Below are 19465 nucleotides of genomic sequence, written 5' to 3'. Positions count from 1 at the left end.
TCCACAAGGAAATAGTGTCAACTTTAAATGGCCGTATTAGCCTTTTATTTTATGCAACAATGTATTTCGACCAAATTACAGCACAGCACATGTTTGAAATGTATGTTATGGTAAAAAAAAAAAAGAAGAACTCTTGAGTTTATTCTTAGCTGAGCTGCCGCCTGTACAAAGCACTTATCTGTGCACACACTGATCTAAATGAATACAGTGAATCATGTGCAGAACGATTGCCCATTAGTGCCATTAATTGCCACAGAGTGAACCTGATCTGCTCTTCAAAGACTCTCTTAGAATCTGAATTGAGGCTTCATCCTAAAAATAAGAATAAAGTATAGCAGTGCCGTGTTAAGGTATCACCCCCTAAACAGATTTGTAATGTCTCCAGACTGTGCCAACAGAGGGTACTGTTGCCTCACAACATGTTTAAATGATCCAAACAACAAAGATTCAGCATGCTGCCCCCCACCCCCACCCCCCTCTGATCCAACATGAGGAAATAGGTGTGCTTTGCATTTATATTAATCATGTGTAGTGGCGTTCTTTGGTCATTTACATAGCCCAGAATGTCACAATAACATATAAGTATCCATTATTTAAATTAAAGGTGACCTTTGAACCCAGGTGGTTTGGTTAGTCTGATCTAGGTGTGCCTGCTCCTGATATTTTAGAAAAAATTCTGATATGCCTGCACAATTTCATCTGGCATTGTTTGAAAGAATGAATGTTGTAATAATCAGTAAACTGATCAAAGCATGTAGATAAAGAATCATTTTGATCAAGGGAAATGATGATAAGACTGTTGGACATGAAGCTCTTGTGGATTGAATGACCATTTGAGCTGAATGATGAATGTTCAGGTGGAGGATCATTTTTTGTGGTAACTTAACACTCCTTCAAAAGGCAGACAGTACGAGCGCGACTTTGACTGGTAATTACTTTCTGTGTGGAGCCCATCGCTGAGCTCCGGGGAGCCACCGCTATCTGCCCCCGGTGTCCGTGTGTTGTTGTCCGCCGCCCTCCTCACATGTCTGTGGTGTCTAACGCGCAAAAACGTCACGGACTCACTTGAACTTGAAACCCATCCCACTCCACGGAGGCAATCCCCCGAACCACACGCACGCGCATGCACACACACACACACACATGCATATAGTCTGCACACGCACAAATGCGGGGTCCTCCCAAACAGAGCCTCTTTCATCGTGTGAGTCAACAAGAAGTAGCCTCGACACTGTAGGAAACTGGGAAACATTGGACCTCTGCTTGTTGGACTAGGAGGAGGAGGAGGTGTCTTGTCTGCCCGCCTGCTCGTGCTCTCTCTCTCTCTCTCTCTCTCTCTCTCTCTCTCCCTCTCTCGCTCTCCCTCTCTCAATCAGCGAGGCTACTGCCACCAGAGCCAAGAGTTGCCGTTCCGCGCACCGATGCCAAAACGCGCAGGAGGAGTCAGTGCCAAAGGGTCATTTTAGCGCACCACTGCTGACATCGAAGGACTGTAGGGAATCCTAGAATAAACAGCAGCCATTTGACCCAAGGTGATATAATCATATCATTAGAATTAAGAGAGGGGAAAAGGCGAGAGGAGCCAAATAAGAGCCAATACCTTTCACCGGTGGAGTGCACCGTACTTCATCTGTCGCCACGGTCGCTGCAGAGGTGGGCAGTCCAGGATTTTTATCTGAAAACGATCATTGCAAAAAATATTATCTACCTGCGCACATATCAGCTCATCGGCCACTAATAGCCAACTGCTTCCTAAAACTACACTTTGGCTTCCTTAATCCAGGTGTTGCGTCCTTACGAAGACGCTGCCGGACATTGTGGACAAACTGGTCTTCCATCCTTATCGCGCTCCTGTCCGACTCCTCACCTTCCAAACGCGCATCAAGTTGCAGCTGAAGACTGACTGTGAATAGCAGAGGGATTAGGAGGAGGGAAAGTTGGTCTCCTGCGATCCAGAGAGAACCGACACCACGGTCCAAGCCGACTCCAAGTGCCGTTCACCGGGCGATGCCAGAGTAAATGCCGGGGCAATGTCCCGCCGCAAGCAGGTGAACCCGCAGCACTTATCGTTGACGCACAGGGAGACAATACAAGGTGAGTTCAATTCTTTCGAGTCTTCTCACTTCATATATAATTAAGTTTATTGGTTTAAATGATTTATAGTTTATCGTTGTTATTAATTCTGATTTTTCTGAAAAAAAAAGCATGTATTGAGAAAAAGATTCAAGTCTTGCACATGCTTTGTTTTAAGTGTTTGAAAAAGCGTCAAACAAAGAAGCTTAATACCGACAATAACTCTGATCGGTGAAAATAAATTCACCATGTGATAAAGTGGAAAACACTGAGATGGTTCGTTTTAACTCACGTTTACACTGAATGGTTTTACACTTTTAAAATTTTATTAAGACAATTCAGTAATATTTCAAACACGCAGCTTCTTGACTTTATACCACGAGAGATGATCTAATGACAACAACAGTGGGACTGTCTGGCAAAGTGTGTGTGAGTGTGTGTTTGTGTGTGATTGAATGTGCACGCACGTGCGTTACGCGTGTATGAGTGTGTAATCCAACATTTCATCACAACATAATTTAGCATTTTTTTCCCAGCATATTGCAACATGTTCCACTGTTTCTATGTGTCTCTACTTTGTTCAACATTTCACTGATTTTTAAATCCAGTTATTCATTTTGTGACTTTTACACCCGGTGACTTGTATCTTAATTTAATTGTATTTTTTATTTTAAATAATAACCCTCTCGCTCCTGCTCTTTCTATCAAACACACACATATATATAAACACACACATGCACACACACACTTAAATTTATTTCTCTTGATACACACAGGCCTATCTGTACTTTAAGATAACATTTTAAGAACATACCAAAAATCAAAGTGTGCGAGAAAATATGTTCAACTTGCAAGAAAACATCAGACACAAGAGAAGAACAATCTGAACTTTTATTAATGCGATATTTTAAACGCAGGGTCAGAACTCGTTTGATGCTCTCAGAGCTGCGACCAAAAATGTGATTAAATTGCACAGATTAAATCTGAGGCAGGATTTTTTATTTTATTTTGGAGCATATGATTAAAAAGTCGTATAATCCAATTTCTAATCGATTATATCAATCTAACCTTCATCTCCCAGCGCTCTGCTTTGCCTAAATCCAATTTCATAGAGGCCTAATCTGGGTAATTCATTGCAGAAGTTCATGATGTAATCTTTGGCCAGTCTGTTTTGTGCTGAAAAGGCTTGTGCGCATTCCGTCCCACCCGACACATTTAGCATTTAGACTAATCATTTCTCCCATTCACTTCGCCTCTTTCTCTGCCACTCCACTCACTTTCCTACTGTCGACTTCTCAGTCCAAATAATTACGGTAATTTTCAATCGCAAAGAGCAACCTGAAATCTAAATGTTTGCTCCAACCAGTGGTTTTGTTCTCTGATTAAGAAAGGATGATGCACCCTCAGCACATTTTAGGCAGATGACAAATATTGATCCAACTTGACTATTGATCTGACTGTCTTTTTCTGTGCTGTCACAGTCACTGTCTGTCACCTAATGAAGATGGACACCGAGTTGATCCCCCACCCCCTCCGCAATACATTTTCGACTGTGCAAAATTTCAAACATCACTACAGTTTCACCTCAGGCGTGTGTGTGCGTGTGTGCTTGTGAGTGTGTGTGTGTGTGTGCGTGTGTGCTTGTGAGTGTGTGTGTGTGTGTGTTTAACATTTACCTGCATGAATTATGACAAATAATTGCAACGTTTTCCATATTTTCATTTGGCCTTAGGGGACTTGTACAAATTTGGACTAACAGTTAAATGTTTGCCTCCCCTCCTTCCACACATGGGTCACTTTGTTTGACATCTCAGTAGCATATTAGTCACAGGCAACCTTACAGCACCTGCTGTGCACTCAGCATATTCTTAACACTGAACCTGTGGTGCTGAATGGTAGATACTTGCATAATTAGAATCATAATTAGTTGTCACAAATTACCTTTAGATTTCTTAATTTCCTTGTTTGAGCTGAAGCTGCATTCAAATGCCTCCAGGATGCATCTGTTCTTGCCTGAAGCTTTTAATGACGAGTTTTTTCGAGCTCCTTTTAATCACCGCTGACCTGTCTGTGGAGACTTGAAAGTGTCAAACAGTGACTAAAGTTGAGATATTTGCAGATGCTGGCAGAGCTTTGATGCTCAGCTCGATCCTGCAGAAGTCAGTGTTGTGCTAAAGCGGCTATTAGAGCATGTACTGTAGGATGCTGAAATGCTGGGCCATCTGGAGGGCCTGAATCTTGTCCTACCTGTTCTTTCACATGATACACTCTGCCTGTTGAACTGTGGCCTCAACAAGCAGCGACAATGACCTGAAAGACACAAGTACAAGAGTAAGGAAGTGCTGGACTTGCAGGTTTTTTTTTGTTGTTGTTTGTTTGTTTTTGTTTTGTTGTAAAGCCACCAAGGCGGTTAAATGCAACACAAAAACTGGACTTTCATCAGACACCTGAAAAATCCTTATTATTTAAATTCAGCTGTTCTTCGTCTTTGAGGACAACGTGTGTCTGTGAGCAAATATGTGCAAAGATGCACTTGTATTTGCACAAAGCACCAATGTTTACCATACATACAGGATATCTTCATATTGATACTGCAGCTCGAGCTTTGATGGAAGCGTTTAATGTACCTGTCATTCACTGCCTGGAGTCTCCATGATGCTCTGGGCTGTTTCCCTAAACTGGGTGCGTCTGGAGAGGACCAGGATCACAGGCTGGAGGATCTGAGGAGCGCTGGGGGAAAACCAAACTGTAATTTTATTGAGTCAACATATAATGAGAGCTCTGCGTATGTACAGGTAGAGAGCGTTTCAGAAACTGATTAAAAGAGGATTTCTATTTTCTTTTTTTTTTTTTTTTTTTTTTAAATATTTTTAATATCACCTCGTCACTGGGTCGCCTCAGTCTCATGGCTGTGCAGCATTTCAGTATCAGCTGTCAAGAGCAGTCACAAGGTATCTCCTTACACAAGTAATAATATGAAGTTTCTGCAGGGTGCCAATATATATCAACCACATGTCAGATCAGGGGTTACTCGGTGTAACTGAACACAGCAGCCCTGTGCCCTGCAGCCATGGGCCTATGGGTCATGCTCTACTTGGGAGTGCAGAGAACCTGAATATCAGCATATTTCTGGACAGGCGTTTAGTGGAAGACTATGTACTGGAAATATACTTGCCAGGCCAAACATCAAGAGGGACGAACGCAAGTGAGTGTAAACTGCCATGAATTCACGCAATGTACGAGTATGCGCCAAGGGCAGCAGAAACACACACACACACACACATATAGACTCAGAATATACTGTAAAACTGAACAAACATCGCCCTCTAAACTGCGTGCAAACTACACATGTTCACACAACAACAAATCACATGTAACAAGCTATACTGTCTGAGGAGAAATTGACCTTCTGTTTACAGTTCATCCTTTGTTTAATTAAGATCCTTGCAGGGAAAAAGGCAAACATCCCTTCCAGGCGTTTTGAGGCTCTTTCAGTCAATGATTCAACTTCGAGTCACATCCATGACAAAGAGAGACCTTTCATAGGAATATCCTTGCGAATTACTCACACATTAACATGAAACGAGTGGTGTTTAGCGTCACAGGCCTCGCTTACTCAGAAACCCGGTAATTTCTGCAATCTAATATCAGCATTATTGCCGGGAATTGTATTCTGGATCCAGCCATGGAAATGCCTCGTGATCACTATTCATTCTCAGAATTGGCATGCTACTTGTGAAACAGTTAATGTTTTCGTCTTTATTTGCACCATATGGCTGTCAAATGCTAGAAAGAAACCCACCGTACGCACTGCAGCTCCACAGTAAATATTCACACACATTGTGGTAAGCGGATGATAATCTCACAGGAGGTGATTGGTGAGCGATTTATGATTTACCATGAGGCGTCGCAGTCTGTTCTCAGATTTTCTTCCTATATTATTGAACACATTTAATCAATTTTGCAATGCTATAAAGCCTCGTTTGCTATTGTTATTATATCTCTAAAATTGTTTGGCAAATTTGATTTACACCGGCGAATGTCATGCCTCACAGCTGACAAGTCATTTGTAGCGATTTAGTGACAGGTCACAGTCAGTTGCAGAGCCGTATTTTGCTCACTTTCAGGCTGATAATCTAAGATTTATGATAAGAAATGAGACTGCCACAGATTAAATGGTGATAAGATAATGAAACACACAGGCTTGGCCTTACACAACGCACACTGTTGCAGCTTTCCTTGGCAATCGCAGCCGAGAAAAAAGGGATAGGCTAAGCGAGGCCGCTTGTTGTTTGAATTTTTGATTGCAACCATCTGCAATGTGGCTGGTGTCATTTATTTTCAATGACAGCGTGAATTTTACCCGACTTTCCCTGTGGGGTTTACACATGTGTGATTGTGTGTGATTGTGTGTGTGTGTGTGTGTGTGTGTGTGTGTGTGTGTGTGTGTGTGTGTGTGTGTGTGCATGTTTTTAGCTCAGCAGATTGAAGGGGAAAACAAAGAAAGAGAGACAGGTCTGAACCCATACAGTGTGGTCGACTGTCATATGAGTGCCCCTGGCCTTACTCTGCCGTTAACCAGCAGAACAGAGTGTGCAGCTGCTATTAAAATGTTGTGTAAGGTCAGAACTTCAACAGAAACTAGTTTCACGGTTTTCGGTTATGCCGCTTAGAAGAATCTCATCACATCACAACATATCATTAAATAAAAACAAATGTTCCACATCCAGCAAAATTGCATTTTCTCCGGGTCTTATTCAACTCAGAGCAGAACAGAACTTGTCAAACCATGTTGTAAATTTTTCTTTGCCTTCACCTTCACCCCAGGCACAATGAAACAACAAAAAGAGTCATCACAGAGACATTGGAGTATATAAGGACAGACACAATAATTAGGTAATAGAGGGATTTATTGTGGGCAATTAATGTCAGAGGACATATGCACTTCGACATGTTTTACCTACCGAGCTTGTTCTACCTGGCCCCTGCTGTGGAAAACACTGACGATCACATCACATTTACTGTATCATATACCAGTTGTGACAGTCAAATTACAATGCGTCTGTCACCGAATTGTATGGCAAACATTTCTACTATTTGGAATTTAAAAAATATCTCATCTGCAAATGAAACAATTCCTCGACTTTGACAACACTGCTTCTTCATTAAGTTCTTTCTGGCCGGGCGTTAGAATATTTTTCTGCCTTTTATATAAATGGAAATATTGGTGAAAGAGGCCCATTGTCTTCAGCTGTGTCTCCCATCTGGTACACATTGTGCAGTGGCGGTGTGCAGCGGCAGCAGGCAGCAGCAGTGGAGTGACTAACTGACTCTCTCCTCATCAAACTGATAGGGGGTGCTCTAAGGCTGCCTGACTTAACTCACACTTGATAAGGCAGAGTAGCAGGACTGTCATTGGGTGAATGTAGCTCTGCATATGTGTGTGTGTGTGTGTGTGTGTGTGTGTGTGTGTTAGAGAGCACAACAGAAAGAGACCAAGAGAGAGAAATAAAGTAGGTGTGGTATCGTGTTAGACAGCTCGGTTTCATTGCTATCATCACACTTTCTCAACGATGGCATGTTTGACAGTGCGTCTGCTATGCTCCCTTACCTATCAAGCATGTTCCTCTCACATAGGAGTTTATACAGAGGAATTAGACACTGTCTGTCACGATGATAGGCTACATTAGTGTGTTTTTCTTTCGTGTGTATGTTTCCATTTCAGTGTGTTTGTGTGTCCATGTTCGATTTTTTTTTTTTTTTCCCTTCAAGCATTCCACGCTCGGTTCCTTCTTGCACATGTGTTTTTCTCACACAGGTGAGCCTCGGGACAGATGAGCGAGCGGGTTTCAGAGAGGGGTGCGGTTTTTAGAAGCTGTCCGACTGATATTCCAGTGGCATAGTGACGGTGCCAACGCCTGCTAATTTACTGCCTTCTGCCCCCAGGCCTTGTTAGTCATCCATAGGTTAGCAAACAGGCCCTATTCTACTTATCTCTCCCTTTGACAGGGAGAAAGTCAAGTTCAAATGCCCAGGTGTCTGTCAGCTCGTCGACTTGATGTTGTCTTTTTCTCATGCACGACGAATGAGGATCTGGGTCTCATGCCACCTGCCTTGCTTTCAGCGTCAGAAACGAGAGCACGCCATGTTGTTAGCACATACATCTCCTGCATAGTCCCACTTATATGCATTGCGCATACGCTCGAATGCATGCACGCGCACAGCTAACGTTGCTTAATGTGAATTGCGGTCACAAGCTGTGAACTGTAGGTAAATATGTGTTTGTGTTCCTTCTTTGCCGCCAAAGATTATGAGATGGAAATTATTTGGCAGGCATCCAGGAACCCATCGCCATTTAGAGAAAAGATATTTGGCATCGGATCATCACTCCAGGGCGAAGTGAGTGGACTGGAACATGTGTGTATGTGAGTGTATGTGTGGGTGGTTGGGTAGGAGGGGCGATTCACAGTTGCAAAGACGTATTTGAAATATTAAATTTGGTAAAAATGAGTGTAATGTTCAGCCGGAACTCTGCCCGAGTTTAACGGTTGATGATTGGGAGTTTAGAGGAGAAACGCCTCTCTGACAGTTTGAGATGGGAGATAAGAGAGTTTAGGATCTCGGCTCTGATAACTACACACCGAGACACAGGCGCACACAAACCAGCACACACCCTCTTTGTCTAATCTTTGCAATTATTAGGGTGTCATGTTTGGAGAAAGAGAGAGAAGAGAGGCAAAGAGAGAAGGGGTGGGTTGTTGTGTGGTTGGGGGGTGTGTGTGTGTGTGTGGGGGGGGGGGGGGGGGGGGGGTGCAGGTGCTAGAAGTGGAGGAGCAGCAGAGACAGGCAGGCGCTGCTATGCTCCTCTCCCAGGTATAAACATCTCTCCCTGGGTACCCACTCACTCAGACGCCCCTTAAATCTCTGGAGCTTCAGGTTTCCTCCGGGCTTTTTAGAAGAGGACACATTTTCATACTGGTACATCAGGGTAGTGGTTTAAAAAAAAAAATGGAGGTTGTCCATGAGGGATTTACGTTAAGCTGTGGGAGTCAGTCTCTGCCATAGGGGAGGAGGGAGGGAAGAATGTGTAATGGTTATTAATGACCGTGTCAGATCTGTGAAGAATGAGATTTACTCTCTTAACAGGACCCCGGGTTTGGCTTTATAGATTTTCTGTCTGTGGAGAATACAGTGTTCGAACTCACCTGTGTGCTGCTCCATTCATGCACACACACACACACTCAGACATCTTACAGTTTTTTTTTTTTTTTTTTATCCTCATTTTTCTTTTCTCTGTCTTATTCTGTGATACACACAAACATGAAAACACACACACACACACACACACACACACACACACACACACATTCTGGTGGATGTGGCCTCCGCTATGCTACACTTTGTTCTGCACAAGCTGGGGCTCCCACGTGGTGAAGGCAGCCGTCTAGCTATGACAGCTTAGTGCAGCGATGGCTCTCACCGGAAACCCAGCCTGCACTGTGAGATGAATAGCTTCCTGGCCACACACAAACACACAGGCAGATACACACAAAGACACACATTCGCATACATACAGTTTATGTGCTGGGTCCCACCCACGCAGATCTCTCACAGATAAGCTGCGCAGGTGTTTGTCTAGGCGAAGCAGGTTCACAGCGGAGTTGTTTTATGCCATGAAAGTGACACAGTTGTGAACGTAATGATCATCTCGTGTGGTAGGGAGAGATGGCTTTTATCAGGTAAAGTCATCAGGAATAACTAAACCTCACTGTGTATTTTTTCTCTCACTGTCTCTCACTCTCTTTCTTGTTTCTCGCTTTAGAAAAAAAAAACTAAAAACAACAGCATTGATTTAACTTCTTTTACCCTCCTCTTCTCTTCTCTGCAGCAGAGGCCAATCATGATTCAGGGGCGGGATCTACGTCTCCAGAGCCATCCACCCCCAGCCCTCGGAGGGCAGGATCCGGGGAGCATGATCTGCTGACCTGCGGCCAGTGCCAGACCAACTTCCCTCTGGGCGATATCCTGGTCTTCATCGAGCACAAGCGCCGTCTGTGCCGGGGCCCCGGGAGCGGCCTGGGGTCTTTCTCCAAGCCTGGGGAGAGTGGCGGGATCACGGGCATTCCCATTTCTCCCAGGGCCAGGTCACTAGAGCTGGGGAGAGGGTCCATTCCGGTGGAAGTGGGCATCCAGGTGACCCCCGGAGGAGAAGAGGATGAGGAGAGGAGGCTGACGCCGGCCAAGGGAATCTGCCCCAAACAGGAAAGAGGAGGTATGGAGACTGGAACACACTGTAGGAGGATGCAATTACAAGAGCCAATAAGCAACTCAATTGTGTACACACAGTCTGAAGAGAGCTCCCTTGTCAGTATAGATGCACACGTATTAAACACACATATAGATGCAAGAAACATGGAGTCACAGACACACACACCGACACGCGCACGCATCTCTCACCTGTCCAAGACAGATAACTCTCTTTAAAGAATCCCAGCTGCTTGTTATTTTGACAGTGGCCTTCAGGAGGGATTAATGTAGCCTGGGATGATTTCATTAGAGTGAGTGAGAGCTGCACTGTGTGTCTATTCTGCTTCATTCTAAGTAAAACATCACACACACACACACACACACACACATGCACACACACACACACACACACACACACACACACACACACACACAAATACCAAACAAACACACACTAGCAGGCCTGAAGGACTTCTTCAGCTGAAACCAATTGTGAAAGGCGAGGAAGAAGGTGATAGAGGAGCCGCCCCCAGTGTGTGTGTGTGTGTGTGTGCGTTTGTGTGTGTGTTTGCGGTGGTTTTTTTTTTGCTCATGTGAGTGCACATCTGAGCGTTTGTAAAGAAATTCTGCAGCACATAAAAAAAAAAGAGGTTAAGAAAGCTGATTAAAATTCATCTGTGTGCGTGGTGAGGAGAAGAGGATTAATAAAGCAGCAAGGCCGTTCATCTGGCTGAGGGGGGTTGGGGGGGTGGTGGTGGTGGTGCTGCTGCTGCTTCTGGTGGTGGTGGTGGTGGTGGGGGGGTTGTAGACTGCCAGCGCTGCAGGGAAACCAGTTCAAAGTTATCAGAGGAGACAGTCACCATCACACCCAAGAGCTGGAAAGGCTATCCAGGATTACACAGACTCCAGCAGACTGAGAGGGACTTGGTTAGGAAAGGGAGCCAACTGTGTTGTAAAAGTTACCAGCTACAGTCACATAGAAAAAGATTATACGATTAACACACAGACTAGTCATCACCACACACTGTGTGTTAAACTGGGATGTTATAAAAAATGTCTTTGTAAAGGGGAAACTCTCATTTTGTATTAAGTTGTACATGTGACGTTTTCAAAGATATTAGGCTCTTAAAGTATGGAGTAGTACCTTCAAAATAAAAGGTATGAAACAGGACAGTGTCGCAGACATGAATAGATTCATATGTGCGAGTGAAATATTACAGTTTTAATTAGGTTAATAAGATCTTGCACAACTGCCACCACACATCGAAATGAACTGAGCGGTTGTACTGGTTTATACAAACAATGATAGACAAAGAAGAATCAATGTAAAAGGTGTGAATGAAGACTTTATGTAGATGCCATGACAACAGGCTCTTGGTTCATTGGGTTCAGAGCAGGTGCAGGTTTTTTTTTTTTTATTACATTTAAATCCCTAGATTAAGCAACAATATTTTGCTGATCAGATTCAGTCAACCCCCAAAATGTAAAACACCAAAAACACAAGAGAGGGGCTTTAAGTTTTTCTTATACTCGTGTATTAAAAGCAACTTTTAATTTAGTTTTGTATGTCACATATACACTCAGTTTTTACTGTAGGATTCTATAAGATTTAGCAGGTCTGGGAGATATTGCAAAAACATTTTATAAAAGAAAGCCCTGGGAAAAAAGATTATACTTTTGCACATTTTGTTCATTTCACAATCAAAGCTGCTGTAGACATTTTTGTCATCACTGCAGAAATCAGCACATATGCACAGTTCCTGTGTGTGGCCAGCAGCTGTGTGTGGTCACCAACTTTGCAGTGGGAAATTATTATTTTTTTTTTTTTTTTTTTTACTGGACCAGATCACAAACAATATGTGACAGAACAGTTTGGGATGTCACTGCTAATTTCAGGACATAAAAAGCCAGGGCATTATTTTATACAGACAGACATACAGACAGAGTACAGACATTTTCTCAGGAGAAAACATCTTGCTTGTAAAAAGTAATAATTAATAATCAATCAATTTGACAGTGCCACTCAAACATTCCACTGTAGACAGTAACATGGCTTTTATCAGTTTAATTTTTCAGCAGACGTTAAACGGCCTTTAGCGGCGAGCTGCAGCAGGAACATACAAACATGGAACTCATTTGGAAGCTTATGCAATGAGAAAGACTCAGTGCATTTTACATGGCATTTTGTCTGGTAGGTGGTCAGAGGAAAAACATTTAGGCAGAGGTAGTGAGTGAGGCAGCCTGTTCGAGCAGCAGTCAGTTAGTCACTCAGACAGTCTTATCACTAAGAGAACAGGACATGAAAGCACTCGAAGCCCCAAATGAAAGAGAGGAGGAGAGCTTTGTTCAACACATTAGATGCCACTCAAGGCAGTCTCAAGTTTCAACCAAATTAGATTACATTATTAGGTCTAATTAAGTCCAATGTGTTAGCAGCACACACTCTCCCAGACACACACACACACACACACACACACACACACACACACACACACACACACACAAAAATGGCAACATGTATCAAACTTACATAAGAACAGAAATGCACTGTAGTGTGCATGAAGTGCTTGTGCTGTATGCATAACCTTTAACCTGCTCATCTCCTGGATTGTTTTTTTTTTTTTTTTTTTTTTTCACCTGGTTGTGTTTTATAACATCCTGTCTGGCCTCTTTGTCTGTCAGCCTGCTTGCTTAAAATGCAAACATGCTGCAAGGCTAGCAGATTCAACCCCAAAAGGTGCAAACACGCTCACACACAAACACACACACACACGCGCACACACACGCACACACACACACACACACACACACACACACACACACATACATACATGCAAGCGCACGTGCATTCTTTCGTACACATGGCGTAGATGAAAAATGGCCCTTCTGTGCCCTGTTTTTTTTTTCTTTTTTTTCCTGAATTTCTCTTGCTGATGCATGCACTCTGTGTGTGTATGTGCAGGATTTGTAAGAGTATTATAATATGTGTGTGCGCTTTGTATGAATTTGTGTATGAGTTTGTGTGTGTGCGTGTGTGTGTGTGTGTGTGTGTGTGCTGTCTGTGAAGAATGATGCGTGTCATCAGGCAAGCGAGAGGTTGTCGCTAGGGGAGCGTTTCCATGCTAAGACGACCCTGGCCCTGCTTTGAACTCCTCCCAGGACGGCTGCAGGGCCCCCTCGGAGCACTTTAAGACATCCAGTACATAAGGGTGAAGTCACATCATGACAACCTCTCCCTCTCTCCGTCTGTCTCGCCCTCTCTCCCTCACAAACACTGTGTATAGAGATCACACAGTAAATATTTCATGAGACGATGTGAACGACAGCGACATCCTCAAACAGCTCGCTCTGTTTTTCTCGCCGTCCACTTCTGATCTCTTTGCTGTCATGTTTGCGGGCAGCACAGTCATATCACTATATTAGGCTGAAGATTTAGCCCTGCTTCGTTGTTTTTTTTCTCGTTTTTTTTGTAGGTGGGAGGCAACTTACAGGCCTGATGTGATACCGATACTGGTGCTCTTAACTGAAACAAAAGAGCCTCTGGATTTATGATGAAAGACTTTCAATGAGATACCCGCTACTTTGGAACTGTCACACCTACATGCAGAACAATTTTGCAGGTGTGAAAGTGTTAAAGTGCACAGGGCCCTTTTAAAGTGATACAATCAGGTTTTCTTCTTGAGCTAATGGCCAACAAGGGATTTTCTTTTTCACTTTAAATGCGTAATAGTAGTTTCTGGATGATAACCTGTGATACATTTTACAAAACATATCAGTAGTAACGATGACCTTTGCGCCCAAAGAGGTCAAATCTGCAGTGTTTGACACTTGTTTCACTGCTGCTGCCACTAAATAGCTGTGACACCACAGTCCTCACACCTCTCCACTGGTGTGGATTTGAAGGTGTCTTCTCTTCTCCTCTTGTCTCTCTCTGCCCCCCCCTCCTTTTTTTTTTGCCCCACCACCCAATGCTCCTTTAATCACCTGGCTTGCTCTCATTTCCATATTAAATAGGCTTTAATCATGAAAAGCAATCAGGCTTTTGCATATTCATACCTTCCCCTGTACGCCGGCTTCCCTGTCTCGCTCCAGTGCCAAGCAGCCAGTAATCAGTAGGCAGGCGGCGTAATGCCATAGCCCCGGCCCATCGCATGAAAACACACACACTGCGTGAGTTAGAAATAACTTCACATGCTACTTACGTATTATCTCTACTCCAAGAGAGAGAGAGATAGAGGGAGAGGGAGAGGGGTAGAGATAAAAAAAGAAAGATGGCGAGACTGATCCCTGATTTGAGCTGCGAATATTTGTACAGAGGCTCAAGGAAAAGTCGATTTGCATAATGACTTTGTAGTTTTGCATTAATCACATTTGCATATGAAAATGCGTTAATTACTCCTGATGATTTTTTTTTAAAACTTGCTTCATTTGATGTCCAAGCTCTGGGGTTGTGATTAGGGGTTACATGGTGGCAGTTGTGTAGGTGGTGTGTGTGTGTGTGTGTGTGTACACTCGGTTGAGTGTATGTGTGTGTGTGTGTGTGTGTGTGTGTGTCTGCAAGTGTGTCTCATGTGTGTTCATGCAACCCTGGTGCAGTCTCTGTGTGTTTATGTGTTCTTACATGAGTGTTCTGAATGCTTGCCAAGGAATTTATCTTGTGTCTGCTGTTAGGCATGTGTGTCTATTTCCATTTTTCTCATTTGTGTGTGTGTGTGTGTGTGTGTGTGTGTGTGTGTGTGTGTGTGTTTATATGTGTTTCCCAATTTCTTGGAGTGGCAAATATTTCTTTATTCCGTTGTGGGGAAAAAAAGAGAAGTACATTCCTTTCCCCACTGGATAAAATGAACACACACTCATGATACAGTATCTCCTTCTTGTGTATGTTTTTTTTCCCATTATATGTTGCAATAGGGAAGAAAAGAAAGTGAGAAAAAAGATGTAGTGATATTAGAGGTATTTTTGGAGGCCTTGACTATGTTCCATACATTCAAATTTATAGATTACTATCATGGCATTGCTTAGAGAATAGAAGAGAATAAAAGATACTCCTGTAGTATTTAAGATTTAAAAGCTTTTTCCTACACCAATGCAACACACAAACCTGGCTGGATTTTATTTTTGAAAACATTTTATGCAAAAAAAAAAAAAAAAAAAAAAATCAAATTAAAAAACAAAACAAAAACAGAGTACAACCAATGCAGCAAAAGTCTGAGACCGCTTTCCCCCTCCAGTGCTTTCAGACGTTTGGACTATACATTGTACATCCAAAAAGAACATTCTGCATTTTGTTTTTGTGCATTTGTATGTATATAACTGCATGTCCTTGTGCAGAATGCTGCATGTGACTCACTCTGTATAAACAATTGCAGTAACCCCTGCACCGCCACTTGTAGACATGAACTGGCTGAATCTATAAAGTGAATGATTTACCACACAGAAATGTGTTTATCTGTCAGTGTAAGAACAATAAACTTTAATGTTTAATTTCTAACAAATTAACAAAAGAGTAAGAAACATGTTTTGCTGTCTTTCTTAAGATTTGCACATGAGCAGTGATGTTGATCCCGTGGAAACACATGACAAAAGACAAGCTTTTGCCTTAGCTCAAAAGGCAAAATAATTTCCACTTGTAGTAATTGATTCTCCATTTATATGTCCCTGTATGAGCATTTGGGTTCATGTGTGTGTGTGTGTGTGTGTGTGTGTGTGTGTGTGTGTGTGTGTGTGTGTGTGTGTGCGTGCATACAATTACAGTATACATATTCTTGCCCGTGTATGGGCCCCTAGTGTTGTTGGCCCATAACACTGCACCTCAGACAGGACCACCCCAGGGGCTGTCTGACTCTGCTTGTGTCTGTCTGTCTGCTCTATCCAGCAGGGTCAACTAGGTCTGTAAGGGAGCTGCTAAAATGGCACAGCTGCACACCTGACACACACATACATACATACACACATACACACAGGTAGAAAACGCACATTCACACTTTTATGCAGAAAATGGAAACATGCATGCAGGAGTACACACACAGATAAGAGCCACAAACACACACACACACACACACACACACACACACACACACACACACACACACATACACACAAAACATATGTGCATGCAGGAATGCATACAATGACTCTCATCTCACATTAAGGCCTGCATCTCCCACCAAACACACTCATGCGCTCACAGACACACGCACGTACACACACAGCTTAAAGGCTCCCACATGAAGGCATCAAACGCTCCACAGTCAGCTTTATGGCACTCATATGGCAGCAGATTTGATATTTTCCTACCACAGCGGGGGAATAAAACTCGCCACTAATTTGGACTGCGAGCGCCACCGCTAACTTTCAGCATGTGCCGACTGACTGTGTCTTCCAGATGTGTGGACTCTTTGCTCCTTAACAGCCTTACTTAAGAGGCATTAGAAACCTCACACCCCGTCCCTGCTACGCATGGAGAGTGATGATGGCGCTCTGGTATTCAACACAAACACGCTGCTTTTTGTGTGGCGCTTTGAGCGAAGTGCTGATGTGAACTTCATGGTCTTGTTGCTATGGACCATAAGTTGTCTTGTGTCAGTGGGAATCTGTGAATGTGTTTATGCTCTTTACATAAATAGCTATAATCAAGGTAATTTGACTGCTGCACTGTCGTTATTGGAGCTACCTCTGGCTTCTCCTCACTGTTGGGGACATTTGATAACAGATGTGCTCTCATCAGCGCTGAGTAACAGAACAACTTTTAGAAAGAACTTCTAATGTGTATGCACACTTTTAAATACATGTGCATGAAACACCTTAAACCAGAACCTGCTGACCAACCTGTACACCTTTCTCCTGCTGTGCTCAGGACAGACATGTAGATAAAAATCCTCATGTCTCTGTAGGTGTTTTGTGCAGTCTGCCACACATTAGTGCATAACATATAATGCCCCCTTTTCAGGAGTAAATGGAGAGATTTTCTGACCAGGGCGTTCACTCCCATTTTTCTATTGAAAAGTAGTGTGTGTTTGCCTTTGGGGGGAAGGGGCTACCATTAGTACTTGTGAAAAGGAAAAGAGATGGCGCTTGTTAGCCAGTCAGACAAGGGTAATCATACTTGCTACACTGTTGTTGTTCCTTTCCTCTTATCTTATTAGCTTCCTGCTCTGATTGGGTGGGATTGTGGGAGAAGAAAATGAGGAGACAGCGTTTATGGCCGTATTTTTCCTTTTACAGGCTGCTTCACCACAAGAGATATTGAAAGCCTTTCATGGTACACTTACGATTCCCCTTATTTCATCCACTTATTTGTCTTGAGCAATTACTACCAGAGAGAGGGAGAACACTAGACACAGACAAACACATGACAAGCACAAGCTGCTTTTATGTTGGTTTGTCACTTAACTATAAATCAGAGGTACAACAGGAACAATATCTTGTTCACAAACAAGATAGTATCACCAACCTTCATACACGCTATACGACACTCACGTCCACTGTAGCTATTTATTGCTGGGGAATGCTAAAATTTTTCTAAAAAATATAATTAAATTTTAATCTAGTAACAAAGAGTCACACAAAGTTTGGAAAAAAAACAACAAATTTTCTAACTTACCTCGTCATGCAGATGGATTTGGTTTAATGTGCCCAGGTTTTTCAGATACCCGTCTCGGGATTTCAGCCTCTGCCCCAGCACAAGAGAGATGAAGGGAATTTCATCTGTTGTGCTCACACTGACAAAAAATAAAATGACATTTAAAAATTTTAATAGCAACATGTCTTTCCTATAACAGTGTCCCCATTACTAATAATAATGATTCACAGAACACACTGTCAACAGTCTTTAGAGGGACGGACTTTTTTCGCCGTCTTTTTTTTTTTTTTTTTTTTTTTTTTTGGGTAGAAAGTTTCATTTCTGGTGAAAACTGTTTACAGCGAAATTTGTGCATTATCCAGAGACATTTTATGTGGAAACACACATTGATTTTGAATAGCGCAGACATATTTTTTTTGATGCTGTGAGCATCGCAGAAATGGATGAGTTAAGGCAAGAAGACCTGACCAGCTAAAACCAAAACTATTCGCATGGCTACATTTTTAATATTTTGGGTGGACAGACCCTTTAAATGAGAGGACACAGTTTTCACCAGGCTTTATTCATTATAAATGTGTTTTTTATTAACTTGTGTTACTTTTTATATTCACTTTACCCTATTAAACCTGTACAGCCATCTACAAGTAAAAGGAAGAGACATCTGCTCTCGTCTGTTTCTTGGATGAAAGAGGACTTGCACTGTCATGTCCATAGATGGCATTGCAGACAGGGGAGTTAACTGCTCAAGGTTAAGGGGCTACGCTCTCCCTCCATACTGGCGTAATTCATACTTTTTCCAGATAGCCCTCTTCTCTGTGTCTGTCTTTCCCAGAGCAGAACAGAGCAAGCCAAAATGAAATAAAGCCTAAGATGTTATCAGGGTGATTGGTGCCAGCGGAGCTTGTCTGGGCCTGTGGTCTGGCGGGGCAGTGCTGGCCCGTACCAGCGCTTGTATATGTGTGGGTGTGAGTGTGTTTTGTGTGTGTGTGTGTGTGTGTGTCCTAAAGGCACTGGATAGATGAAAGCTTTCTTTAACCATAAGCTATGCAGGAGCCGTGCCAGAAGCAGGAAATGTATCAGCGTGATAACAGCCAGAAAGACAGAGAAAGAAAACGAGAGAGAGAAGGAGAGAAATGAGAAAGAGAGAGAGAGACAGAGGGAAAGGCCACACAGAACCCAGAGGGGGATGCCTGGGGCCAAACTCAGCCCCATCACACACTCACATGTCACTTCATAAATATGTCTTGGGTGTGTATGTTGAGAGATGAACCTATATAGGTACGGTACATGTCTGCATTTATATGTGTGTATGGGTGTGTGTGTTTGTGGAGCATTCATGGTATCATAAAACCTTATAGAAGAGACAGATCAACAGATAGATAGACAGAACACAAGGACAGAGGGTCTCACATTACATTATGCACATAAAAGCGAAAGCTGATTATCTTCTGTACAGTCAACTGATCACTTTAGATCAGAGTAATCAGCTGATAGATAATAAAAGAATTTTATCTTCATTTTTTGAGGGTGCCACATTTATCATTGCAATAATGATTCAAAGTT

At 42.8% G+C, this 19465-nt stretch overlaps 1 protein-coding gene across 1 annotated transcript in view; it reads left to right on the top strand.

The window, feature by feature from the left end:
• The first annotated feature begins 1260 nt into the window (after window positions 1-1260).
• bcl11bb (BCL11 transcription factor B b) overlaps window positions 1261-19465 on the top strand; it is a 32198-nt gene continuing 13993 nt past the window's right edge. Inside the window, exons 1-2 of the mRNA XM_023430270.2 lie at window positions 1261-2094; window positions 9962-10345. Coding sequence (XP_023286038.1) covers window positions 2031-2094; window positions 9962-10345 — 448 coding nt within the window. The 5' untranslated portion in view covers window positions 1261-2030. The remainder of the gene's footprint in view (window positions 2095-9961; window positions 10346-19465) is intronic.

This window comes from Seriola lalandi, unplaced genomic scaffold (assembly GCF_002814215.2).
Source record: "Seriola lalandi dorsalis isolate HSWRI2012SDOR001 ecotype SW California unplaced genomic scaffold, Sedor1 jcf7180002054901, whole genome shotgun sequence".
In the NCBI taxonomy this organism is placed as follows: domain Eukaryota; kingdom Metazoa; phylum Chordata; class Actinopteri; order Carangiformes; family Carangidae; genus Seriola; species Seriola lalandi.
The sequence above is the reverse complement of the archived record's forward strand: the minus strand, read 5'-3'. Positions and strand labels throughout refer to the sequence as shown.